The sequence below is a fragment of the Ips typographus genome, linkage group LG3, assembly GCF_016097725.1.
Source record: "Ips typographus isolate SLU linkage group LG3, UJ_Ityp_2.0, whole genome shotgun sequence".
Lineage (NCBI taxonomy): Eukaryota > Metazoa > Arthropoda > Insecta > Coleoptera > Curculionidae > Ips > Ips typographus.
This window is the reverse complement of record NC_138424.1, coordinates 383,391-408,851: the sequence shown is the minus strand read 5'-3', so window position 1 is coordinate 408,851 and position 25,461 is coordinate 383,391. Positions and strand designations below refer to the sequence as shown.

The window sequence follows — 25,461 nt, the reverse complement described above, 5'->3', positions numbered from 1 at the left end:
AGGTGTGGGAGATAAGATGTACGAGAAGGAGGTTAAAATCTTTGGCGTGCGCTATTTTTAGACTTTTCAGTTTCTTGTGTTTACTAATCGGTTGTAAATGTCCCCTTGAAAGTTCTCTGGGGAGTGTGTCGCGATTTTTTTCCGGCAATTTCAGTGACTAGTGTACTTGGACGTGTTTTATTAAAGTGTTGTCGGTGTCGTAGCCGAAATGCCCGTATTTCACACAAAAACCATCGAATCTATTTTGGAGCCCGTTGCACAACAGGTAACTTGATTTGTTTATCAATTAATTTTAAAAATAAATTGTTAGTCATCATATTTAAAAATTTGACAAAAATTGATTGGCTAGAGTCGTTAACTTCCGTGGAAATTATCGACCTACGTTCAGTATCGACACAGAAAAGTTCATCCTATCCTTAACAATTTGGTAATAAAAATCAAGTAGGCGTTGGTCATCTTTTAAAATAATAATATAAAAAACTTTCTTCACGCCTAATTAGCCTATTTAAAACCCAAGCTATTTATAAAACATGGAAATAAATAAAACAAGTCAATTTAAACGAGGCCGTTTGTTAATTGGACTGATGTACAATTCCGCTACCGCTATTGTTTCTCCCAACTGGAACTTGACCGCATCCACATTCCAGGAACATCAACTAATCAGCTGTTTGTGCTTAAGTTTTGACATTTCCAAATAAGGTTATGTATGACACACAATTTGGTTCATTCATAAGTTTTTCGAATCATTTACATAATATTATAATTTTGCTGGGATAATTTTATTAAAAAATCCAACCTACGGAATTTCATTATAATGTGCCACACAAGTAGTTTAACGTAACAGGTTACTGCCTACGGAAATACGTCAGTATTGGTTCCATTTTCGCACCTTATTTTACTGTATCATAAGCAATTTGCATATTAATAATTTGTGGCACACCGATTTGTAATTTACTCTTGTATGATATGGGTTTAGAACTTAAACATATTTTTAAGTAAAATTGAGTTTGTTTACATTTGAAATTTGAACAACAGGAACTGGGAGAACTCTACATTGCCAAACCTCCACTAAGTGATGCGCCATCTTCAGTCACATATTTCAATTAATCTTAATCACACATTTTAAATTAAAAAGGCATGCTGCCTTCTTGATGCAGCTTTATCTATAATGTTATTGCATTTTATCTTGGAAAACACTAAACATTACGAAGCTGTAAAACCTTCCATAAAGTTATAAAATATGTATCAAAGTCAACAGTTCAAGCTTCAGGATTATTAAGTTTTGTGATAATTAAATAATTAGGTATTGTATTGATTATACCAAAGGATTATACATATTATATTGTGTGATTTGTCTTGGGATCTCTTGTATTCTTGGTAGAAGTTCTGTTCTTTCCTATGTTTCTAGGAAAGTTACACTAATTTAACTACTGATTTAAAATGATAATTTCATGTACAGGGTGGGCCAAATTGGACATATTTAAATGGGAAGTGTTCTTAAAAACTGATGTCAATTTGGCCCACAAAAATCATCAATTATCAGTATATTCCATGCTGAATTTGAATTTCTGCTTCATTAAGTGTAATTGATTCTATTGGCAGCAATATACCTATTTTTAGTGTGTATTTTTCTAATAACTTTTGAATAAATCCTCTACCTTTCTAATGACTATTTGGTTAATTATTTAATGCAAAAAAAATAGACGTTTTGCTTATTTCCATAATGGCCATGCTTTAAGACGCCAAGTCTAAATTTATATCACAGATTCCCATCTGCAACTGGGTAAGAGAAATTATAGTGTTATTTCAAGTATTTAAACAGAAATTTTAAATGACCAACCATATTTATTAATGGATTTAAAGCCAATGTTAGGCCATACGGCATGTTTAATCAGACAAAATGATTACACCCGGTCGTGTAAACGTATATTTATTGTAGTTTCCCAACTGGCAAACTGCCCAAAGTCTGATTCAGTTTATGATCTGGCAGGTGTTATCCACCTACACAAACTTTACATCAATATTTAATCTGTAGGTCTCCAAATTAGTGATCCTTCACGAAGATGCCGAAGATGGCATCCCCATGCCAGATCTGGAGCAACCTGTGCGTACAGTTAGTACCGCGGTCTCCAACTTGGTTAAGGTTGGCAAGGAAACAATCAACAGTTCGGATGATCCAATACTACGCCAAGATATGCCCAGCGCTTTGGTCAGGGTGGAGAAATCCTCCAGGTTGTTGGAAGAGGCCAGTTCCAGACTGAAAGCCGATCCTTGTTCGGCTCCAGCTAGAAAATTACTTATCGAAGGCAGTGGAGGGATTTTACAGGTATTTGGTTGCTTTTACTTCAAGTGCATGTAAGTACAGTAAAGTCACATTTTAGGCAACTTCAGCCCTTTTACTATGCTTTGACGAATCGGAAGTGAGGAAAATAATCCGGGAATGCCATCGGGTATTGGATTATTTGGCAGTGGCCGAAGTCATCGAAACTCTAGACGAACTAGTTCAGTTCCTGAGAGATTTAAGTCCTTGTTTAAGTAGGGTTTCTCGTGAAGTCAGCGCCAGGGAGAAGGAACTGACTCACCAGGTTTGTAGAAAATATTTTTAGCTTCTAGGAAATTATGAGCGAGTTGTTAAATTTTATGTGCCTCTGTTGTTATTCCGGTAATTTTAAAGGCTATTTATAAAGATGTACTGCATGTTTTTCTTTATTGTAGGGTTTTACATTAAACACTGTTCACATCTGAGAAATTGATTAGGAGGTTGTTACTCATTACAGTGGCTTGAACGTATTTCCTGGCCTTTTACGGTCGGCACGTTGAATTTTCTTTTTGGTCGACACAACTGACATTGATTATAAGCTTAGCCACTTGCAGTATTTACTCATAAAATCTGTTTATACAGGGTGGGTTATATAAAGTACAAGACAAACTTACTCAAGTTTAGAGTGAAAAATAATACTATATTACAAAAAAAAAAATTAATAAACTTAAGAGGTAAATAAACTATTTTTCAGGTTCATTCAGAAATTTTAGTACGATGTTTGGACCAAATAAAAACCCTTGCACCAATATTAATCTGTTCCATGAAAATTTACATTCATATTGTGTCCCAAGAGGGCAAAGGGGCCGAGGAAGCTGCGGAAAATCGAAACTACCTAGCCAAACGCATGACCGATGAAATTAACGAAATTATTAGGTAACATTCGAAATTATTACCTTTCCCATTAAGTGTTGCATTCGATTTATGTGTAGGGTACTGCAACTGACTAGTTATGATGAGGAACAAAGCGAGTTGGACAATTTAACAGTATTGAAAAAGCTACAAAACGCCATTCAGAATAAATTGAACGCTGCCCATGATTGGTTGATGGTAATGCTGATTGTCCATGTTTTCTTGGATTTTTTACAAGTTTTTTTTTAGGACCCTAATGCTGTAAGAGGAGGAGTGGGAGAAAAGTCTTTAAGACAAATTATCGATGACGCTAGAAGGGTGGCAGAAAGGTATTTAATTTAGTATTCTATACTTTTCAGTACTCTAGATTATGGTATTGTTTAGATGTCTCCCTCAAGACGCTTACGCTATTAATAAACTTTGCTCCGACTTGACAACTATGACAGATGCTCTCTGCGAGCTTAGGCAAGACGGTAAAGGGGCTACCCCGCAAGCAGAATCATTGGCAAGAGGTAAGCTAGCTATATTAATTATTACGAACTTATTTCAAATACAACAAACATGTGACTTACTTCAGGAATCAGAGAGAAGTTGAGTGAATTACAGCAAGCCGTAAACAGCGCCATCGTTAATGTCGATAAAGCCGGACTCCAGCAAACTGCTCATACAGTTCAAGGACGGTAAGTTTGCATTTAAAACCATTAAAACCACTGTTCTCATATTTGTGAGATATAGATTGGAGCAAGCCCGAAAATGGCTGTCCAATCCTGGTCAGGATGACAAAGGTTTGGGACGTCGTGCCATAAATGCTATAGTAGAGGAAGGTCGTAAGGTAATCCTTCTAAAACCTCCAAACAACAACATCTAACACTTGATTTAAGGTGGCTGATGGCCTTCCCGGAGTGCAAAAAGCTGAAATATTGCAACTTTGTGACGAAGTTGACTCGTTGAGTAGACAGTTGGCGGATTTGTGCGCGCAAGGCAAAGGAAATAGCCCTCAAGCCCAAGAAATAGCAAGAAAGTGAGTGTTTTTTACTTTTTTCTGTTTTCTTTCACCTTAGCAAAAGTAATATAATGCATTTTTCTTCTAGCAAAGAATTGTAACGCGGTAGTAAGGTACTGTTGTCGCGGAGTGAGTTTACCCGTGCGTCACGAAGGCTACGTCATTTATAATCATATGAATCAAATCAAGTTTTCGTCAACAAACCTGTCTAAAGCTTCGTCACGTTTAAAATTTTGCGTATATTGTCAGTCAGAAAGTAGAGATCTTTGGCTGCAAATTTGCACTAAAACAACCTTATACCAAAGCAAATCAAAAATATCTTGACCAAAATAACATTTTTTATTTATGAGAAGTCTCCGTTTGGATCATAGAATTCCGTCTAAATTTGAAACCTAATTTATTTATCAAAATTCGCAGTGATGTATCACCAATATGTAGTATTTCTTTAACTTTAAGCTCTTGATTTAGGTTCTGGATGGTTACATGTTTCTCTAAAATAAATACAACAAATTAAAAATTATAAGACATTCTGAGTGATGCTGTAGTATCTCATATCTCATTTTCAGGTTGCAATCCACTAATTTTATTTTAAACCCGCTGGAAAACATTTTAGACGCTTATTTTATTTTTTCTATGACTTTATTATTAATATGTTTGAAGAAATTTTTATGAAAAATCTATAATGCAATCCAAAAATCTCAGTCTCTGGAAACAATGAAATGTTAATAGATGTTTTTTACAAAAGTAGATATATTTTACTATTATTAACATACTATCGTTGTACATATCATATAATGTATTTCAAACATCCATTTTAATGCTTTCAGATAAATCAGTGGTCTTGACCCGTCGATAACGTCTCGATTTAGGTTTTCTAGGTGAGGAAATCATAAGATTACTTGCTTGCTTTTCCTGAATCGAATAGTTTTGCGGGAAATTTTCAAAGCAGCTGCAACCTTCTAGTATCAAAAAATACATCAGTAAGAATATGTAAGGTCTTAAAATTTCTTATTTTCTTCCTGAACAGATGATCTGAAGCTTCTAAAAGTCCTCCATTAGTTTTTTCCAATTCAAAATATTCACAAAGGTTAAGAATTAACTGCTGGGCTGGTCTGTAGAGAATTTTTCCAGGCATTTTCTAAAAAAATACTGTAATAGTAAGTAATTCCGAATTTAGGAAAAACCAAATGGCTAAATAAAAATCATAATAGACACTCCCACTTTTTTTTCAAAACAGGTTAGTAATTGTGTCAATTTTGGTTAGATCGTGACAGCCGACATAAAAAAAATATTAATAATAATATTATGAAAGTACTTACAGAATGTTAAAAGCGTAGAAACAATAGCTCTTAAAAGAACTGTGGTGGTGTGGTAAATAGAAAACTTTATAAATGATTAACAACACAAAGAAACGGAAAAGAATTAATAGTAAACAAATGAAATAAATTTCGATGGTTGTCAAACTGACAATGACTGAAATAGAAGCGCTAATCAGTAAATGTTTTTTTGGAAGACATTCACTTAGATATTTACCTTTTCTGAAGTGAACAATAGACAAGGATGAAGTCAATAATGCATGTCTACTTCTAAATCACAGGGGGATGACGCACGGGTAAACTCAGTCCGCGAGAACAGTAAACACTACTTTGGTTTGCACCTCTGTCAGTGAAAATATGTATTTTTGTCCAACTTGTATCCCTTTTGAATAGGTTTTTAGTTGTGCAACCATTTAACTACAGACTAGCACCAGATGTATTAAAATATTAAACACACTAATATCATAGGTTGTCTCAAAAGCTGCACGAACTAAAAGAAAAAATCCAACAAGCAGTGACTAATCGTGTAGTCGAGGACTTTATCGATATCGTGACTCCTTTGAAACAATTCACGGAGGCGGTTTTGGCCCCGGAGGGCACCCCAAACAGGGACCAGAATTTCTCGGATAAAGCGTCCAATTTGCAGAACTTTAGCAATAGGGCGGTCAAAACCGCTCGAATGGTGGCCGCTGGTAAGTCTTAGCACTGCTAATCTTCTGACAAATACAGATTTTTTTATTGAATTTCAGGAGGTAGCGGCGGGAACAAGAAACTAGCGGAAGCCTTAAGTAGCGTGGCCAATCAAGTGGAGAGTTTAACTCCGCAACTGATTTCGGCAGGCAGTATCCGCATGAACTATCCCACTAGCAAGGTGGCAGATGACCATTTCGAAAATCTCAGACAACAATATGCGGACACCGTAACCAAAATGAGGAATTTGTGCGACGAAGCCACAGATTCCGCAGATTTCATTAAAGCTTCAGGTAAGTCACTTCAAAGTGATTTAACCGGTGTTTCAAAGTTGGAATTGCAGAGGAACAAATGAAGAAACACACCTTTTTATGCGAGGAAGCTATTAAAAATCGTCAACCGCAAAAAATGGTCGACAACACTTCCGCCATTGCTCGTCTGGCCAATCGCGTTCTTTTGGTGGCCAAACAGGAATGCGACAACTCTGAAGATCCTAATTTCATTGACGCATTAACTAGAGCTTCTGATGGTTTACAAGGAGGTACTTAGGTACGATAGCATACTAAATATTGACTTAAACTGTTCTTTCGTAGCCGTTCCACCAATGGTTCAGGACGCCAAACATGTGGCCGTCAATCCGGCCGATCACAACGCCGTATCGAGATGGAGAGAATCCAATAAAGCCGTAAGTTCACTGAAACCAGGTTCAAACTAATCCAGTCTGACAAAAATGGATTTTTAGTTGTTAAACGCAGTGGGACAAGTACGGAACGCGGTTCAAGTCAGTCCGGAACTTCCTCCGCTACCAGATATAAACAACCTGCATATCGGTAAGTGTTTTGTTAACCAATCAACCTGTCGCTTACGCCTAACTTACTTAAAAACGTAGTAGTAACCGATGTGGTAGATTTTTTTTTTTTTTTAGTAATGCTGGTTTTGTAATATTTTTTCAGAACGCGCGCCAAATAACTACTTTGTAGAAAAAGGTATTGGGTTTTGCTTTACTACTTTATTATTATGTTATAAAAGGTTGAGATGAAATATTTTTTAGTCGAAACTAGTTTTGCCAAAATGGGGAGAATTTTTCATTTCATCCTTTTTTAACAAATCAATGGTGTAATGCTTTTTCTCTAGTCGCATTTATTCTTTAGTTACATGTCTGGTTATTAATTAAAAAGACTTGTTAGTACAGTCAGTCAGATTTAACATGACACACTGATTTTGTCCCTAAAACTGTAAAATTATCAGACAAATTACTATAACTAAATACCACTTTAAATTACTCCTAGCAGTGTGGTTTACCGCTAAAAATGACAGCAGACTACACAGTTTTGTTCACTCTTTATAACATACCTGGGCCTCACCTTTAACTAGTTGAGAAATAGTTGCTTTACAACCATAAACTTTTAGAATTAATTCTATAAATGACCACTTTGACCAAAACAAAAGCAACTATTTGCCAGTTTTTTGAAAATAACCAATTGTAGTTGGAGCACCGCTAAGAGAAACGCCAACGCCTGGAATCGAATTTTACGGGGGTCGTTACAGTCCTTCACACTACGACCGGCCCGTTAGCCCTTTGCCTAAATGGGCTAGAGGTACTTTACTCATATATAAAATAAACAAACATTTCTGCCCAACTGTGTGAAGATACCGGATCGTAGCTTATTTGTATATATTTTAGGGGAGAATTCTGATCTGCTTTTGCAACAACTAGCGCCTTCTTATAACTCACCTCTGTCAGGTAATCCACTTTCTCTACTTTTAAGTCAGGGTAGACATTCACGTCATTCATTTCCCACAAGTCCTCCAGGCTATTTTACGCAAGGAAAAAACAGCTTTCAACCACTTAACTGCACGTTTATGTTGTATCGGTTGCTTGAAAACGCTTTTTTTTTATTCGTATATTATGTCTAACCTATCCAGTACTAAAAAAATTTCTTTCTTTCACGCCATCTTTAGGATATTACAGTTTCATACCTGAGTATATTCTAGAGGATGGTATGTGTGTGTTTTTTCACTTCCTGTTTTAGTGTTGTCCATTCATCGCATTATTATGGAAATTTCAACATTTTACAGAGTAACTTTAAAACTTGTACGCCACTGTATCTACAAAACGTCGATATGGTAAAATTGCCTTTATTGACACAGTGTTAAACTTAACGTATTTCTCAGTGGCGTGCAACGATTTCAAAAAAACCGTGAGGATATTAATTACTAATATATTCTTTACCGTAATAAAGAACATGCACCTCCAAGGCCTCCTCTACCGTACGAAGGTGCCCCAATACGTCCTCCTCCACCTCCAGAAACTGACGATGAGGATGAAGTGTTCAAAACTGCTCCGAATGCCAGTCAACCAATTATGGTTAGTATTGTCCACTTTTAATTAACCTTAAAATCAGAAAACGTACTTTTACGCTAAATTGTGTTGGTGTAGGTTGCCGCCCATAATTTACACAGAGAAGTGCGTCAATGGTCCGCCAAAGACAACGAACTGATCGCCGCCGCCCAACGAATGGCCAAATTAATGGCTCGACTCTCCGAACTGGTACACAACGATGACAAAGGTGACGGTTTATTTGAACTACTCTCATCCCATTGACTCACAGAATGACCGAATTTCTAGGATCAAAACGAGAACTGATCGCCACCGCAAAGGCCATTGCAGATGCCAGCGCTGACGTAACCAGGATAGCCAAACAACTAGCCAGAGAATGCACGGACAAACGAATTAGAACGAATTTGCTGCAGGTGTGCGAGAGGATTCCGACTATCGCCACCCAGTTGAAAATTTTGAGCACGGTCAAGGCCACCATGTTGGGTTCCCAAGGTGAGTGGTACCGCTTGAGTGTCAACACAGTGTTGATTGTTGCACTTTTCACTGTTTAAAACCCCGAAAGTTTTGGGTGCTTTTTCAAGATATTAATCACGCAGTAACACTTATTTTTTATTGCTTTTTTTCCCTCTAAATATTAACACGAATGGGGATTAGTTAAAGGTATGTACAGTTTTATTTTTAGCTTCCAGTATACAATATTTGCGTGTCTTAAAAAAGAACTATCATTCGTATGTAATGAAGTCACATTTTAGAACTGAAATTCAATTGAAATTCTTAAATTAGGTTCTGAGGAAGACCGCGAGGCTACCGAAATGCTAGAAGGCAACGCCCAAAACCTGATGCAGAGTGTCAAAGAAACAGTAAGGGCAGCCGAAGGGGCGAGCGTTAAGATCCATGCCCAGACCCACGGCAAGCTACGATGGGTGCGCAGACAACCCTGGTACGCCTATGCCTAATTTATTACAAGGTAGACTTTTTTGAAACTTGTAAGTAGAATACGGCTTATAAGTCGTTTTCTACTTAACTGAAGGTTTTTACGTAAAAAACTCACACTCGGACCGGGTGATTATTTTACACTTTGTGTTCATGTCGGTTATGTCCACGTGTGTGGCATTTGCGTAAACCTCAGCACAGTAGCTAGTTTGTGATTGGTCAAAAAAAAGCAGCTTTCAGCTGGCTGCTTGACCAATCAGAAACTACTAACAATGCTGTGATTTACGCAAATACTGCACATGTAGGATCATTAATCGTTTCGTATTTATTTAAAAAATAATGTTGTTTATGTTAACTTCTCGTCTCGTCTTTTTTTTTTAATATTTAATGATAGGTAGGTGGAACAAATTTACTAATTGTTTGTATTTTAACGAAACGAATTTACTAGCTTAACGCAAAGTCAAAACGAATATAAAAACAGCTTTGTAGTTAAAAACATAAAAGACACACTGTTTAAGAGATGTAAACTACAATGTAAGTAAACAACAGTGTTGCCAAACTACTAAATTCTCAAAAGTCATAACTAAATTTGAACTGTTTACTGCAAGCAATGTTGACCTGAGAAAATATGTAATGTACTGGAGTAAACTTGGCTTGAGACAGCCAGTTTAAAAACATAAATGTGCCTTTTATACAGGGTGTTGTTGTATTGCCCTTAAACCAGTTACTGTGTGGAAAAAAAAAGTTTCTAAATTTGAATAAGTAGAAAATATTTAGTTGTCACGTTTATTTAAAAAAGTTTAGTACACTTTATAGAAAGAGTTTTACAATTGCAATTTTTTTGTAGATACATAGAAAGTAGGAACTAAAAATTGCGGCTTTTTGTCTGTTCTAGTCGGGCCTAGTAAAAGAATTTACAACAGAATGCCGGGTTGTTAAATTAAAAAAAAAAAGAATTTTGAGGAATTTAATCGATAGCAAAAGAGGGGCACCTTTTAGCACCCAATATTGTGCCAATGCATTCACTCGTTCACCCCTTTTGTCTTTCGAAAAGTGATTTTAGACTTGCCTTTCGCCAAAAACAATGATAATCATATGATTCTGATAGGTATTTTTGTAAGCTTTTTACAGATGTGACTTTTTCTTCTGAAAAACAAATTCAGACAGCTTTAAACTGTTTAGTAGTGCAATAGTGCCAAACTTAGTTTTTTATCGGTTTTAGAGGCAAAATAATTAATGTGTAGCCCATCTAATTATCTCACATGCCTTTTTATAATACTTATTTATAAAACGATCTTATTCAACGAGCAATAAACTTGTTAATTATTATATTATACAATTTATATTTAACGTCTTTAAATTTGTGTGTATGTTAATGATAACAGTGTACTGTTTTAACAGGTATATTTTTACAGATTTTTTTTTAAATTTAAACTGTAGTTCCCAATTTTTTTTTTAGTCTGTGGAATGAACTTTGTATAACAAGATTAAATAAAAACGGTAGACGTACTTTATTTCCTGTTTTTACTGTATAAAAAGCCCTAAAGTTGTTTGCAACGTAATAAATAACTAAATCTAACTTAAACGACAAAGTACAGAGCTAACTCAAGATCACAGTCAATCGGTTACCAATAAAAGTAACTTTTCAATTCTATTTAAACTTATCTAGTAGATCATTCACCTTATAAACTGACTACTAACACTTAAAAACATAAATAACCATAAACTTATACTCCAACTTGGGGCTGAACTAGAAACGCACTGATTTTCTTTAAGAGACTGGCCTATAGGGCACTGACACAGCATATTTCTGCACACAAAAGTGTCCCCCAGTATTCTAGTGCAATCTGTTTGAGTTGAGCACAAAGATCCATATTCTGCATTAACGGATTCAGTTTAAATGTTATACCAGAGAAAATGTAAAGATTACAAACCTTTGCGAGCATAACAGGTGCCGTTAAGTTCTAAAAATCCATCGGAGCATAAGCAGTTCATTGTTGAATTGTCCGCAGTTAAACAATCTGAGTTTGGGACCAGTTTACATTGCAAGTTGATTAGGCATTCGTCATGTAAATTTACAGCTACAAGTCAAACTCGGTTAAGTTATTGTCGGATATTTGACAAGTATTTTATAAAAAGATTGTTCGGAAAAAGTACTCACTTTCGAAACAGTTGTAATCGTTGGTTACGTATTTGTCACTTTGACAGGCGCAAATTTCGTTGCTGGAGCACATGGCGTTTTCGATATGGCTACAATCGCGCACCTCGCAAGACGATCCAATTTCTGTGAATCATCAATTTGTGACTAAACCAAGACGAAATATAGCACTTACTGGGTAAACACAAAGCTGTGTCATTGGGTCTGAAAAACCCTTCGGTACATTGACAGTTCTGATTCTGACAGGTTTCGTAGAGTGGGCAATCAGCGTCTGATAGACAGATTTGACTCAAATCTGAGTCGTTTCGTAAATCACAATAAAATGTGGTCTCGTTCAGAACGGCTTGACTTACACATTCGCAATGATCGGTGGCGTTGCAATAGGCGTAACTGCCTAAAGCTTTGCACCAATCATTATCCATACAGTTCATTGTAAACTGCAACGTTGCTAAAAACAATATTTTTAATTTCAAGTTTTTGGTTCAACCGGTTAAACGTACTTTTTTTGCACTCTCTATTGGTGTCGCTTTGGAACCAGTAGTCTTTGCAGTAACACATCCCATCCACCACTTTTCCAGGCTTAATGGGACAGTCCGAGTCATTGACGTAACTTCTGGTGGTATCCAGAACCCCCAACTCGGCCACGCACTGCTCGTTGAGCAAAAAATAACCGGGGGCGCATACGCAAGTAGAATTTTCGAAAAACACCGTTCGAGAACAATTTTGGCATTGTTGCTGGGTAAACTCGGTCAACGCCAAGTCAGGACAGTTATTGGTAACGCTATTTAAGTAGTATGTAGTGATTGGTTTATACAGTGGATCACACTCGTTAGAACTGTCATTGAATGTGTGAGAACTGTTGTCTTCGATGCATACGCCCAACTCACAGTGACTGAATTTGTCAGGTACTTCATACTCGTCGCATGTAGGAAAACAGTCTTTGGTTATGGCACATTCTATAAGAAAAATCCTTGATAGAAGTTTGCAGAGCAGATTTAGAGTGTCAGAACACAACAAACAGACGCTAAACGTAAGTAAATTTGAATACTAAACTTTTGGTTGCATTTTTGTGTTTGGTCAAGAAAAAGAACTGACAGTAGTTAGGTTTTTGCGCAAATCTCAGCACACACTACGACTACTACTTTCGTACCTCAATAAATAACCTCAACTTATTCTGTATAAATTAATGTATGTACAGCATGAGTCACATTATTTTTTACCTTCATTTGCATGAGATTTTAATCTACAGTCGTGTCCTCTATCGTAGTAACCATCGCTACACTCACAAATTCCTGATTTACTGCAGGTCAGAGAAAGAGGCGTGGCAGGATCCAGACAAATCAAATCTGCCTCAGTGCAGCTATCACCTTTGCTCGCGTATTTTTGACACTTTCCTTTGTACCACCTAAAAAAGTGTTTTTTTTTTTGGTAGAAACCCTCCACTTTTCCACTTACAAACTTTACCTAAATCCTTCACTGCACGAACAAGTGTTTGTGATATTTCCACATTCCGAATCACTTCCCAGAAACTCTGTGCATTGTTTGTCTTCAAAACAGATTCCACCAAATTCAGTGGCAACTACGATATTACAGTTAACACTTTTTCAGTTAAAACAAACAAGAAAAAACTTACGTTTGACGCATTTTTGCTGCTCGCTCAAATAGTACCACAGCGGTTCCTCACAACTACACACATTGTTGAGGCAAACAGTTTTTTCGACGGCTCTACAGTCCGCGCTTTCTGTACATTTTTCATTTAAGGCCAGAACGGGCAAAACTACAACGAACAACTCGATTATTATCAAAATGTGTAGTAACCTTTTCCTTATTCATTTGAACACTTGACGTAAATTACTCATTTCCGAGTGTTTGTTGACACAGGTGTTTGGTGTGATTAGGTACTTATAAAACTAGACCAGAAATACTATCTAATTTGTTTAGTTTGTCTAAAAAAACTCTAGACTAGAATTAATTTGCATTTTGAGAAAGTCATTCATTTTGCTTCTCATAGGAAAAAGCATATAATAAATTTTGACTTGGAATGGTTTTCATTTTCTTTCTAGTCAATTTTAAATTATATTTTTACAAATAACTTGAATACAAACTTACCTAGAGATTCCAAAACTCCCAGTAAAATAAGTTGCATCAAAGTAAAATTCATTTTAGCACACTGTCAGTTTTACCGATTCGGATTGATGGTATCGAATGAATGAACAAAATTTTAGTTTAACACTTTTAAAACAGTCGTTATCGTTGTATTGATAAGTCGGTAAATCTTGTAGTGTCAACAATCTGTATTGAATTAAAATCTGATCATTAATTAACAACTTTGTAATGAAAGCAGATAGCCACCGAGATTGTATTGTAGGAAAAAAGCATTTCAAGAATTTCGAAATTACAAAAATCACAGTTTCCGAGTCATATCCACTTGGCAACGTTGTTTTTTAATCTTAAAATCGTGCAGGTGTTTTCTAATTTTCAAGTGTTCCGATAGGCAAATTGAGTAACTTTGACATGGTAACGGTCTCAGGTTTTTTTGTAAACTCACGTTTCTAAAAATGTCTTTAATATCCCCTTAAAATAACTAGTGTACAATATAAAACATGACATTTTTTTAATCTTAGCAGTATTAGGCGCGAACACTTAAAACACTATCAGTCGTCTTCCGGTTATATACAATAAATTTATCTATAACATCATCAATGAAAGGACGTTCGGCTGGATTTACTTTCAGCATAAACAACACCAATTCATGTAATTCCTGAAAAAAACAGTAAATGCAAAAATAAGTTAACTGCCTATACATTTTATACTGGTAAATTGCTATTTTGTAACAAATTTAATAAAAGACAAACAAACCTGTTCAAAAGGAGTTTCTTCTGGAAAAAATACATTTCCAGAAATCACAGCCAAATTAACTGAGTCCCCCCGTTCGTAAACCGCATCAAAAGGCGATTTAAAGTACATCAAAGCATACAAAACACAACCCAAACTCTGCAAATTGGCAATCATCATTCCTAACTTCTTCACTTACTTAATAAGGTTCACTCACCCAAATATCAGTTCTTTGGTCAATGACGCAGTAACTTTCAACGTGAAACAATTCAGGGGCCCTGTAAGTCATTGAGCACCGTTCTGCAGCGATGTCCTGTAACTTTTGCGCATCTTGCGTCCCGCATATTTGCACTTTGGCGGGGGCGCAAGACCCAAAGTCCATTAAAACTGGATCTAAGGAATCATTCAGGCAAATATTGCCCGTTTTTAAATCGCGATGTGCCAACGGCTCCGGAGTAAAGTTGTGCAAGTATTTAACAGCATCGCAAATTCCACAAAATATTCTAAAAATGCCATTTTAGTTTTTTAAATGACAAAATTATTGGAGGGCTTAACAGCAACCTTAACAGATCGCCCACTGGCAAATAGGCTTTGGTGAAAGATTTTACAGTCAAATAATCGTGTAAAGTACCTCTTGGGTAGTAGGGTAGTACTAGGAAGGCCTCTGAGGTTGACTGAACCACTGTATCTGCTGAACCTTTAATGCAAGAATCTGCAAACATTTATCTTAAGCCTAAAGTTTGTAGCAGCTAGTGGAATTTACCAATTAATTCTATAATATTAGGGTGCCGGAGTTTTTTGCAATAATTTATTTCACTTAGGGCAATTCTTTCATCTTCGGCACTGTGACATTTAATTCTTTTTAGGGCATACTTCTCCTGGGTTTGTGGATGTTGGATTAATTCCACACATGAAAAACCTCTAAAAAGATAAAGGGACGCAGTCACTAACTGAAATGTTAGCCGACCAAAGTGAAACAAGGGAAAATATGGTACTTACCCTTCACCTAACAAATCTTTAACATTGTATCTAATACCATTAATGTTTATCACTTCACTGGTACAAAGGCACCCCATTCGAAGAATAGTACTCAAACCTAGAGCGTTCATTTTTTTATATAAAAAATTATTAAAAAAGGGAAATAAAAGTTTTAAGTTACAATAAACAAACAAAACATGACAAATGTGTTCTAACCTCAAACTTGTTTTTTTTAAAATATTTTAATTGTCAAATTAGAAGCACGTGATTGCTATACCAGAACTGTTCAGAAAACCACGTGATGTACGTTCCTTTTGTTTTTACTGACGATCAAAGTGTCACATTTTTAGAGGTTAGATTTTTGTTTTGTTATGTTTACAATTTTAACATTTATGATTATTACAAGAAAGAAACTAAAAATACATACAAAAAAACCTTGAGTCTATTAACAAACGACTGATAAACAATAAACCATTAGACAAGCACATTTCGAAGCTATATGCGGCGTGGACAATCAATTTCTTTGCCCTTGATATTTGCTGGAAGTTGGGGGATAAAAGTGGGAGCTAAACTATTGATTTTCTTTGGTTGACTTGTTGCTCCACAAACAGCGGTAAATGAGTTCAGAGTCATTACTTTCACAGCACGAGCGTGAACAAAACAATTCAACAGCTGGCACCAGAGAAAGGTATTTTTTTCATTACTCCCTGCAAGATATTTACTCACATATTTTTAACAAAACACTTTAATCTTCTAGTGTTAAAGTTCAGGCTGGGTTTGTTTAATGTAAAGATAAAAAAGACAGATTGTTTGATTTACATTATTTATGTGAATGTGCAGTCAGTAATGTAACTTTTAGAATAATGGAGGCCCAAGCCGAACACCAAAAAACCAAAATGTACAACACAATCTATACTTTTACAACGTCCCTGGGTGCCGGTTTGTTACTGCTAGTGTTGTTTTGGATTCTACATTATCGCGGAGGTTTTGCATGGCATGCTGATGTGGACAAGCAATTCAATTGGCATCCACTATGCATGATTCTTGGAATGGTGTTCTTATACTCTCAAGGTGAGTACAAAAATTCCAAATCAGTTTAATCAATATCAATCAATGACAGTACAGTCAGTATAAAACTGGGGGAAAAAAATATATGTGCAGCTGTTTGTGGTTTGTGATTGGTTCAGTAACCTGAAAGCTGCTTTTTTTGACCAATCACAAACTATACCCACTGTGTTAGAATCTTTCACCTGACAGTTGACACTACATGGAGGGAGTTGAGCGAATGTGACGTCATTTGACAGTTCATAGTTCCTTTTTTTTACAACTACTACTAACAGGCCTGTGAAGTCAATAATATGACTTCTCAGACTTGTATAGGCCATGGGCACATAATTACATTGACTGATTTAAGTAGTTTACTATTAAGCAAACCTTCTGGTGATTTTAGATGAACTTTATTGTTTCTGCAGCTATATTAATCTACCGGACCGGACGCAACGTACAAAAAAAGAAACTCAAAATTATCCATGGAATTATTCACTTGTTGGCTTTCATCTACGCGGTGATTGGCTTGCAAGCGGTCTTTGATTCGCACAATTTAGCCAATCCACCCAAAGCTAATCTGTACACGCTCCATTCTTGGATTGGTCTAATCACTGTCATAATTTTTTCAATTCAAGTATGGTAAAACTTTATTGTTTACACGTGTCGTTAATTTCCGTACTTTGCAGTTTTTGTCCGGCTTTTTAACGTTCCTGTATCCAGGCTTAGCACCGTCGATACGCAAATCTTTAATGCCCATCCACGTTTTAGTCGGACTTGGGGCGTTCATTATGGGAATTGTCAGCTGCCTAACTGGCCTCACTGAGAAGGCAATATGGACTTTGTAAGTGTGTTAATCTTTCAGGTGGTTTAAATATTATAAATTTAATTTCAGGGGCTCGTCGTATGCCAAGTTTATTTCGGAGGCTTTCGTTTTCAATTTTATTGGTGTTGTCATTCTTGTTTACGGGCTTTTGGTGTTGTATTTGGTCACCGACACTTCGTACAAACGAAATCCCTTACCGGAAGATGAAATGACCTTAACTGAAGAGATTAACTAAATGTTTAACTTAAGCCAACTGATTTTCAAAAGAAATCTACTTAATAACCAACAATTTCTATATTTTTTGGTGCTTTGGCACACTTTTAGTGGTTACTTTTTATTCAAGGTGCTTTTACTGGTGCAATATTTTTTCATTTCGCACATTTAATATATTAATGTTAACTAAATAAGATAATATGCCAAATATCTAATATGATACATACTTAAATGGTGCTTTTGATGGTGAAAATTATTATAATTTACTTATTGGAAGTAGGTGCGTTATACAGAGGTCTGAAATATTTTATGTAATGTATAGTTTTTAAATTATTGGTATTCACTTTATTATTGTGTTAATGGTAGAGTTATTACAATATTCATTATTGCATATTTCACTTGGTTAAATGATTATTAATTAAAAGTTTCTATCAAATTTTTGGCAACTTGAAAATAGTGTCTAAGATAGCTTCATTTGAACTTAGACACTTGACAGTGTTTCTAAACAATTGAGACACTGTCTAAACACGTTTTCGCATACTAAAGATAACTGTAAAGTGTCTGTTAAGTAAAAAGGTGTCTTAGACACTTTACAGTTATTTTTTACACTTTAAAATGGTGTCTATACACTTTTCAATCAAATCAGACAGTTGACGACATGTCTAGACGTTATCAAATCAATTTAGACACTTGGCGGCGTTTCTAAGCAGTTAAGACACTGTCTAAACACGTTTTTGCATACTAAAATTGACTGAAAGGTGTCTAGACAGGTTATAAAGTGTCTGTTAGGTAAAAAAGTGTCTTGACACTTTACAGTTACTGTATAAGCTACTGTATCATTTATTGGAGATTACTTTGTGATATTTTTTTCTAAGTTTTACAGTAGAGAGGTTATTCTGTTAATCATTTTAATTGTTCCTTTATGTTAGCATATACAGAGGGTGTCCCAAAGTTAGTAAAACCTGTATACTAACTTTAGATTCGTTAAAATTATAAAGTAATTATGGTGTTACATCTTTTAATAATTAATTAAATAATTTTGGGACACCTTGAATACAGGTATGGAAACTACAACATGCAGCAGTTGGTCAAGCAACCACTTTGACAGACTGACATGTCAAGTTTATTGCCAACTTTCTAGGTCATTAATTTTAATGGTTTTTCTCTTCTCATCACTGGTTTTTTATGTGTAATTTTGAAATTTCAATACCTATATAATATTACTATACCAACTCATCTTTCGAATATACAATAAAAATATGAAATAAATTATATGTATAACATATGACTTTGTGTTTTAGTTGGTTCATTAGTTTCGAATTTTTTTCTTGTATCAAATAACTGATTGCACTTAAATAAACAATAAAACATAACATAATCTATTTGCTCACTTTTGGTTTATTAAAGTATTTGGCTTTAACGAAAGGCATTCTAGTGACCAAACCTTTGTACTCTTTGTCCCTGATTTTCAATCCCACTTTAGTGTCCGCTTTACTGAAATCAGTGGAAACATAGCCCATGGCTATGTTTACACCCAAGCTGGGGGAGGGACAGCCTGACGTCACTTCTCCTAAAAGTTGACCGTCTTCGGAAAGAATTTGAGCACCGTGTCGTGCTGGGGGACCTGAATTTGCAGTCAGTCCCACCCGTTTCACTTTCGATCCTTCCGTGATTTGTTTCAGGATGTTTACAGCTCCAGGGAAATTCTGTTGCTCCCTACGTCGTTTAGCAACTAACCAGGTTAAACCTGCTTCAACTGGAGTGGTTTTCGAGTTAATATCACTGCCGTATAGGCACAAACCAGCTTCAAGCCTTTAATAATGAAAAACTTATTAAATAAAATTCAAAAAAATTGCACTACGACAAAACCTTAAAGAGTCCCTGGCTCCTAAACCTGCAAGCTTAACATCCTCACTACCTAAAAGTTCCTTAACAACCAATTCAGCATTGTTAGCGGGGATGGACAATTCGAAACCGTCTTCCCCAGTGTAACCGCACCGTGTTATCCTACAATTCTGTACTTCACCAATATTACTGGACACAGTGGTCATGAAATACAACTGGGACAAATCAGCGTCTGTCAGTTTTTGTAAGGTTGTAACAGCTTTAGGGCCTTGCAAGGCCAGTAGTGCTCTGTTCCTAGGTTCTAAAAATTGTATTGTAATCCCTGATTTACCCTCGTATTTATCCTGAAAAAATTGTAAAGGGAAATGAGTTTTTAGGACATATTTTTCATTACCAAGCCTTTTAACATTATTTGTTGATCCTGTTTTTTCATCGCAGCGTTGGAGACTACATACAGAAACTCCTCGTTTACCTTGGTTACTATTAGATCATCCAAAATTCCTCCATTTTCGTTAGTAAAAACTGTTAAAGTACCCGAATTTTCAGCCAATCCTTGGATATCGGCTGTACAGAGTTTTTCAAAATAATCAATACACTTTTTACCTACAAAGAACCACCCTTAAATTTTACTCGTTTGAGTTCCTAGTTGATTTACCGCGAATTTCAGTTTGTAGCATGTGGGACACATCAAAAATACTAGCATTTTTCCTGGTGAACAAATGGGATTGCACTATGGACAAGTCACTATACTGTACTGGTAACAGAAACCCTCCGAAATTAACGATTTTCCCCCCGTTTTGTACGTGAAAATCGTACAAGGGGGTTACTTCACCCCTCTGACTGGAAAACCACTTCCTCAAAGAATTTCTGCGGCAATTAATTAACGAGTGGCGGGTAAGTGAAAACATGTTTTTCGAGTGAGTTTAGGCCACGAAGACGAATTACTGAAAGATGTTTATTTTACTAGATTATTAAAATGTGTAACCAAAAAATACGGGGGACGTTTGACATGTAGTAGAGTCAAAATTTAAATTAAATCTCTATCTGTTATAAGGTTGGTCAGTTTATTTAGAACGGCCTGGTAAGTAAGTAAATTACATTTTATCGTAATATGTAGGGTCAAAATGTGAACCAGGGCTGATAAAAATTAATACGATTTGGCAATACTTATATGAATGATAATGAAATTTTTATACTTTGCATTCACCATGTGTCAAGATTTCTGTATTAATAATGAAACTATTCCTGCTCATTCAACAAAGCTGAAACTCTGTTTTACAGTAGATAATGAACAATTTTATGATTCTAGGCAATATTGTGCAGTACGTACCTGGTTTTTAGGTTCAATTTATTAGTCCCAGATAAAATTTCAGACCCGTAACAGCCCAAATACCTAAATTACTTAGAAAATTGTGTTTCATGTGAGTTGAACGTGTTTTTTGTCACTTTCTTCCATGGTTACTGTCGTTTTAATAAACTTAGAATTTTTTGTGAATATTATGCAATACGTACCTGATTTTTAGGTTCAATTTACTAATCCCAGTTAAAGTTTCAGGCCCGTAACAGCCCAAATACCCAAATTACTTAGAAAATTGTGTTTTATGTGAGTTGAAGGTGTTTTTTGTCACTTTCTTTCATGGTTACTGTCGTTTTAATAAACTTAGAATTTTTTGTGAATATTGTGCAGTACGTACCTGGTTTTTAGGTTCAATTTACTAATCCCAATTAAAATTTCAGGCCCGTAACATCTCAAATACCCAAATTACTTGGAAAATTGTGTTTTATGGAATTGAACGTGTTTTTTGTCACTTTCTTTCATGGTTACTGTCGTTTTAATAAACTTAGAATTTTTTGTGAATATTATGCAGTACGTACCTGGTTTTTAGGTTCAATTTACTAATCCTAATTAAATTTTCAGGCCCGTAACAGCCCAAATACTCAAATTAATTCGAAAATTGTGTTTTATGTGAGTTGAACGTGTTTTTTGTCACTTTCTTTCATGGTTACTGTCGTTTTAATAAACTTAGAATTTTTTGTGAATATTGTGCAGTACGTACTTGGTTTTTAGGTTCAATTTTCTAGTTCCAGATAAAATTTCAGGCCCGTAACAGCCCAAATACCCAAATTACTTAGAAAATTATGTTTTATGTGAATTGAACGTGTTTTTTGTCACTTTCTTTCATGGTTACTGTCGTTTTAATGAACTTATAATTTTTTGTGAATATTGTGCAGTACGTACCTGGTTTTTAGGTTCAATTTACTAGTCCCAGATAAAATTTCAGACCCGTAACAGCCCAAATACCTAAATTACTTAGAAAACTGTGTTTTATGTGAGTTGAACCTGTTTTTTGTCATTTTCTTTCATGGTTACTGTCGTTTTACTAAATTTAGAATTTTTTGTGAATATTGTGGAAAACGTCTCTGGATTTTAAGGTCAATTTACAGGCTACACAGCAAATTTCAGAGTCGACTGAAATGAGGTTTCACTGCGTTTTAAATGGCAACTCTTATCACTGTTTGAGTGAAGTAAAAGTTGTTGATGGAAAAAGTGCAATATGTTTTGGGATTTTAAAGTTGATTTACAGCTTTCCCACAAATTTCAGGGCCGTATTCTTCAAATTGCGAAAATACTGAGGAAAATACAAAAGGTCCCATCATTGTACAGTTACTATCTACTGAATCTAAATATTCATTTCTTAAAAGCAGTAAAAATAAATTTTGACAACCCTTTATTTCGTGGAGTTATACAGGGTGACCTCTCTGTTAGAAAATTAATAAAAACTCTTGAAATGTTTATAAACATATTTATTCGTTCGGCACCTCTAAAACTCACAAACACCCGCTTAACACTTACAAGCCATTTAAAATCTTAAAAAAATATAATTGCACCAAATAGGTTTTTTTCTTAGGATAGATAGCAATTTGGAGTTAAAATTGCACGTGAGCATTATACATAAAAAACTAAATAGGTATTTACGCTGTACACACTTTTACCGAATCCTATATATTTGTTAGTGTAATCTCTGAAAATCAACAACAGCGCAAATATAATCGAGTAAAAAAATAAACAATTAACTTATAAAACTAAAAAAACAGCCTTTTAAAAAAAAACTAGCCTGGAGTAGACTTTTTACTTATAGTTAAGGCTAAAGGAACGTTCAAGTCAGTTCCTATACAGATGGTCCATTCAATTATTGTAAGTCCACATTTGCAGTAGATTTCAGCACAAACTACTACCGACTGTGTTGATATTTATTATAAACGCCTCACATGTGGACTTAGAAGCAACTGTATTTTGTATAGCTTCAAAATACACTGCTAAACAGACCTACTGTACGAGTATCACAAAACGTAAATCAGGATTTCTTAAAACTACCTAAAAAACTAAAATGGCAATGTCACAAGTTTTGAATAATTTGTACTAAAAGTCTTAAAAGTGTCAAAGAACATGGCGGTTAAATAAATCACAGATTAAAGAAATAAAAGCGAAACATACACATTTTTGCTAAAATATAATACTAAATATTTGTATATAAGTCTAAAAAGCCAAACTTGTGTTTTATTTGGTAAGAGGGATCAGAATCTGGACGACAAAGACTTTCTTACCGAAATGGGGGCGCGGAAAACTTTGCCGTGGCGTCCCTTTTTGCTAGTTCCAGTCACAGTTTCGGAGGATTTGCATTGTTGTATGAAAAATTTCATTTCTTCTTCATAGGTGGGGTCCAGCATTCTGGTGTATTCGGTGGGAATGCAATATTCAGGAAAAGTCTCAAAAAACTTTTTGTAGCCACCTTCAAGCACATAAACTTCAGGGTAAGCCAATGCTGGGTAGTCTGCAGCGTTTCTGGTTCTATCTTCTTTTCTGAAAAAAAGAAAACATCAATTAGTACAGGATTAAAAAAATGCTATAAAAATCAACTCACCTTAAATTCCGAACCATAGTAGGGCCTCTTTGCTTTGAAAACTCACAGTGGAAAATTAGAATGTGCCTCTCATCTTTTGACTTTGCTGGAATGTTAAGCAACTCAAAGCAGTTTTCCATTTTATAGATGTTTGTGGCCCCTTTGATGTGCCCCCCTGCATACTCATAAGGGTAGCGGCTATCAATAATCTGTTAAACAAACACAAAATTAAAAAACTGTGAAAACTAAAATAACTAAATTAATAACTAACCTTGAATGAATCCACAATGTAATTGTATTTTCCATCAATAAGTCCTTTGAGTGTTTCTGGGGTAATGCACCTTAAATCTGGGTGTGAGCCAGTAACTAAAGGCAAGGCGTGAGACTTTGTAAAATCCCCAATCAGTTCTTCGGTTGCTGATTTTTCAACTGCTTCCTTAACGAGTTCCTGTCGGTCCCCATTTAAGGCGTACAAGGATTCGCTATTGCCAGACTGCGGTACTACAGATTCTTCCTCTTCAAGCAAAGCAGCAGCACTTTCTTCAGGGATGTCCAAACAGCTTTCATTTTGGGGTTGTGTCACCTCAACTTTAAAGTCAAAAAGCCTCAGTTTTTTCAAGCCAATAGCTGTGGTGACCGAAGGGCTTTCTTCCCGAGGGCTGCTGAACCACAATCGTTTCTTCGTAATCAAATTGGGGGTGCTTACAGCAGACTTATCAATCCCTTCAGTGGGGAATGTGAGGATGGTTTCTTCCGACGTCAATGGGGATGAAAGCAACGTTAAAACTTCTTCCTTGTTATCTTCGCTGTATCCTGAATCTTTAGTGTCCGGATCCACATAAAGAGACTCATCTTTGACTAGATTTTTGGATTGCAAAGAAATCGGAGATCCAAACAACGGCATTCTGCCCGTTTTTTGTTTCGCGCCTTTTTGTTTGGATAGGTTTAATAATACGCTTGAAGTTAGGCGTTGGTTAACTTGGCTTCTTTTGTTCATCTTTAGCTTTAGCAATACACGTTGGCTTTTGGGAATTACTAGCAGTTGGAACGACTGTTAAAACACACGCGAGTAAATCACCGAACAAACTTTTGAAACGCGTACACGGTAAAAACAAAGTTTCAAACTTGGTTGAGCAACTCAAAGAACGTGCTATCTTTAGCAGGCAGGAACTAAGACTGAGCAATAGTCGCTCTACAAAATACCAAGATTTTTCTGATTTTACAACCCTCACTACCTTTTATTACTCCCACCACTTTGAACCAATTCTTTGAACGAAAAATTATATTATCGGACGTCATAAAATATGTCAAAAACGATACCTGCTTTTTTATTGTCCCTTCTAAAATGCTTTATTACCTTTATTTAAAAATGTTTTTCTTAACCAATTTCTATTATTTTTATAACTAAATCAAATCTTACTTACACTTTGATTAAAATTTACATAAGTGCAAAACAATTTTAAAATAGTTCCGAGGACGTTTAATTTGACTGCCATTAATAGGCACACTCGTGACGTCATTTGATAGCCGATAAAAATGATCAATTTGCCATTTCTTTTAAATCATTGTAAAATATGTTTATTGTACCATTCGATAAAACGTTATTACAAATTTCTTCTTAATAAATACGTGGGTTTTAGAAATAAACGCTTGAAAAAACTAAATTTTATTGTTCAAATCGCAATTAAACTTGGCAACGGTGTCTAAATAAACAATAGCGGAACTGGTCATCTTGACTCTTGAGTGTTGCAATCATAATTAATTCTTTCCATTGATTTTTAAATACTACTATAAGCCGTTTATAATATTAATTTACCATAAAAATTGTTGAAAAAAGCTGTCAAACAATTTTACACCTGCAATTGCTAAGTGGTTTTAAGAAATGATACACGATTATGAACACAAAACATTACTTGACAAGTTTTATATTTGTTATATGTCAAAGGGTGACATTTTAAGACAAAATTTCTGTTTTTTTTTTCCGTTTTGCATAAAAAATTAGTGCTTTATCACCGTTCTACTTTAGGCCTAACTTAAGTGTCGTTCAGACTGTGTACAATATAGGTAAAAAAGGTCAAAACAGTCTGACAAAAACAAGATATCAAACAATTTGCACGTGCATACAAGGAAAAATCCCTAAAAGCCACAGACGCGACGGCGTCGAGACTGTCATAAAACGGCAGTAATGACCCTCTAGAGGCTCGT

At 35.4% G+C, this 25,461-nt stretch overlaps 6 protein-coding genes across 8 annotated transcripts; 2 read left to right on the top strand and 4 right to left on the bottom strand.

Annotated features, from left to right (window-relative positions):
• The first annotated feature begins 64 nt into the window (after nt 1-64).
• Nucleotides 65-10,969, top strand: Vinc (vinculin). Its single transcript, XM_081975884.1, has 22 exons — nt 65-265; nt 2,036-2,326; nt 2,382-2,585; nt 3,015-3,196; nt 3,253-3,370; nt 3,422-3,501; nt 3,557-3,684; nt 3,750-3,852; nt 3,908-4,004; nt 4,054-4,193; nt 5,960-6,183; nt 6,241-6,474; nt 6,525-6,722; nt 6,775-6,866; nt 6,924-7,011; nt 7,135-7,167; nt 7,669-7,779; nt 7,866-7,925; nt 8,425-8,549; nt 8,622-8,751; nt 8,811-9,014; nt 9,306-10,969. The coding sequence occupies exons 1-22, from the start codon at nt 209-211 to the stop codon at nt 9,476-9,478; spliced, it is 3,072 nt and encodes a 1,023-aa protein (XP_081832010.1). The 5' UTR covers nt 65-208; the 3' UTR covers nt 9,479-10,969.
• On the bottom strand, nt 10,952-13,880 carry LOC145726679 (prion-like-(Q/N-rich) domain-bearing protein 25). Its single transcript, XM_081975891.1, has 9 exons — nt 13,723-13,880; nt 13,247-13,390; nt 13,078-13,192; nt 12,834-13,018; nt 12,114-12,569; nt 11,789-12,061; nt 11,617-11,739; nt 11,390-11,536; nt 10,952-11,332 (listed from the first exon to the last, which is right to left on the bottom strand). Exons 1-9 carry the CDS (start codon nt 13,772-13,774, stop codon nt 11,133-11,135), a joined length of 1,695 nt encoding a protein of 564 aa, XP_081832017.1. The 5' UTR covers nt 13,775-13,880; the 3' UTR covers nt 10,952-11,132.
• Nucleotides 12,510-18,797, top strand: LOC145726684 (putative transmembrane ascorbate-dependent reductase CYB561 homolog). 2 transcript variants are annotated; one of them, XM_081975898.1, is made up of 5 exons: nt 12,510-12,643; nt 16,286-16,497; nt 16,899-17,107; nt 17,160-17,314; nt 17,366-18,797. In XM_081975898.1, the coding sequence occupies exons 2-5, from the start codon at nt 16,290-16,292 to the stop codon at nt 17,529-17,531; spliced, it is 738 nt and encodes a 245-aa protein (XP_081832024.1). In that variant the 5' UTR covers nt 12,510-12,643; nt 16,286-16,289; the 3' UTR covers nt 17,532-18,797. The 2 variants fall into 2 exon arrangements, with proteins under 2 accessions (XP_081832024.1, XP_081832023.1); XM_081975897.1 differs by lacking the exon at nt 12,510-12,643 and adding an exon at nt 15,788-16,114.
• Nucleotides 14,163-15,644, bottom strand: LOC145726683 (serine/threonine-protein kinase 16). 2 transcript variants are annotated; one of them, XM_081975895.1, is made up of 6 exons: nt 15,448-15,644; nt 15,212-15,369; nt 15,004-15,160; nt 14,666-14,951; nt 14,473-14,607; nt 14,163-14,374 (listed from the first exon to the last, which is right to left on the bottom strand). In XM_081975895.1, exons 1-6 carry the CDS (start codon nt 15,555-15,557, stop codon nt 14,243-14,245), a joined length of 978 nt encoding a protein of 325 aa, XP_081832021.1. In that variant the 5' UTR covers nt 15,558-15,644; the 3' UTR covers nt 14,163-14,242. The 2 variants fall into 2 exon arrangements, with proteins under 2 accessions (XP_081832021.1, XP_081832022.1); XM_081975896.1 differs by having other exon boundaries at nt 15,010-15,160; nt 15,448-15,641.
• Nucleotides 18,798-18,887: 90 nt separating the features above from the next.
• Nucleotides 18,888-20,298, bottom strand: LOC145726680 (uncharacterized). Its single transcript, XM_081975892.1, has 4 exons — nt 20,010-20,298; nt 19,749-19,957; nt 19,379-19,698; nt 18,888-19,321 (listed from the first exon to the last, which is right to left on the bottom strand). The coding sequence occupies exons 1-4, from the start codon at nt 20,260-20,262 to the stop codon at nt 18,889-18,891; spliced, it is 1,215 nt and encodes a 404-aa protein (XP_081832018.1). The 5' UTR covers nt 20,263-20,298; the 3' UTR covers nt 18,888.
• Nucleotides 20,299-22,144: 1,846 nt separating this feature from the next.
• Nucleotides 22,145-24,555, bottom strand: LOC145727298 (uncharacterized). The gene is made up of 3 exons (XM_081976842.1): nt 23,528-24,555; nt 23,278-23,465; nt 22,145-23,216 (listed from the first exon to the last, which is right to left on the bottom strand). The coding sequence occupies exons 1-3, from the start codon at nt 24,251-24,253 to the stop codon at nt 22,931-22,933; spliced, it is 1,200 nt and encodes a 399-aa protein (XP_081832968.1). The 5' UTR covers nt 24,254-24,555; the 3' UTR covers nt 22,145-22,930.
• Between the last annotated feature and the right edge of the window lie 906 nt (nt 24,556-25,461).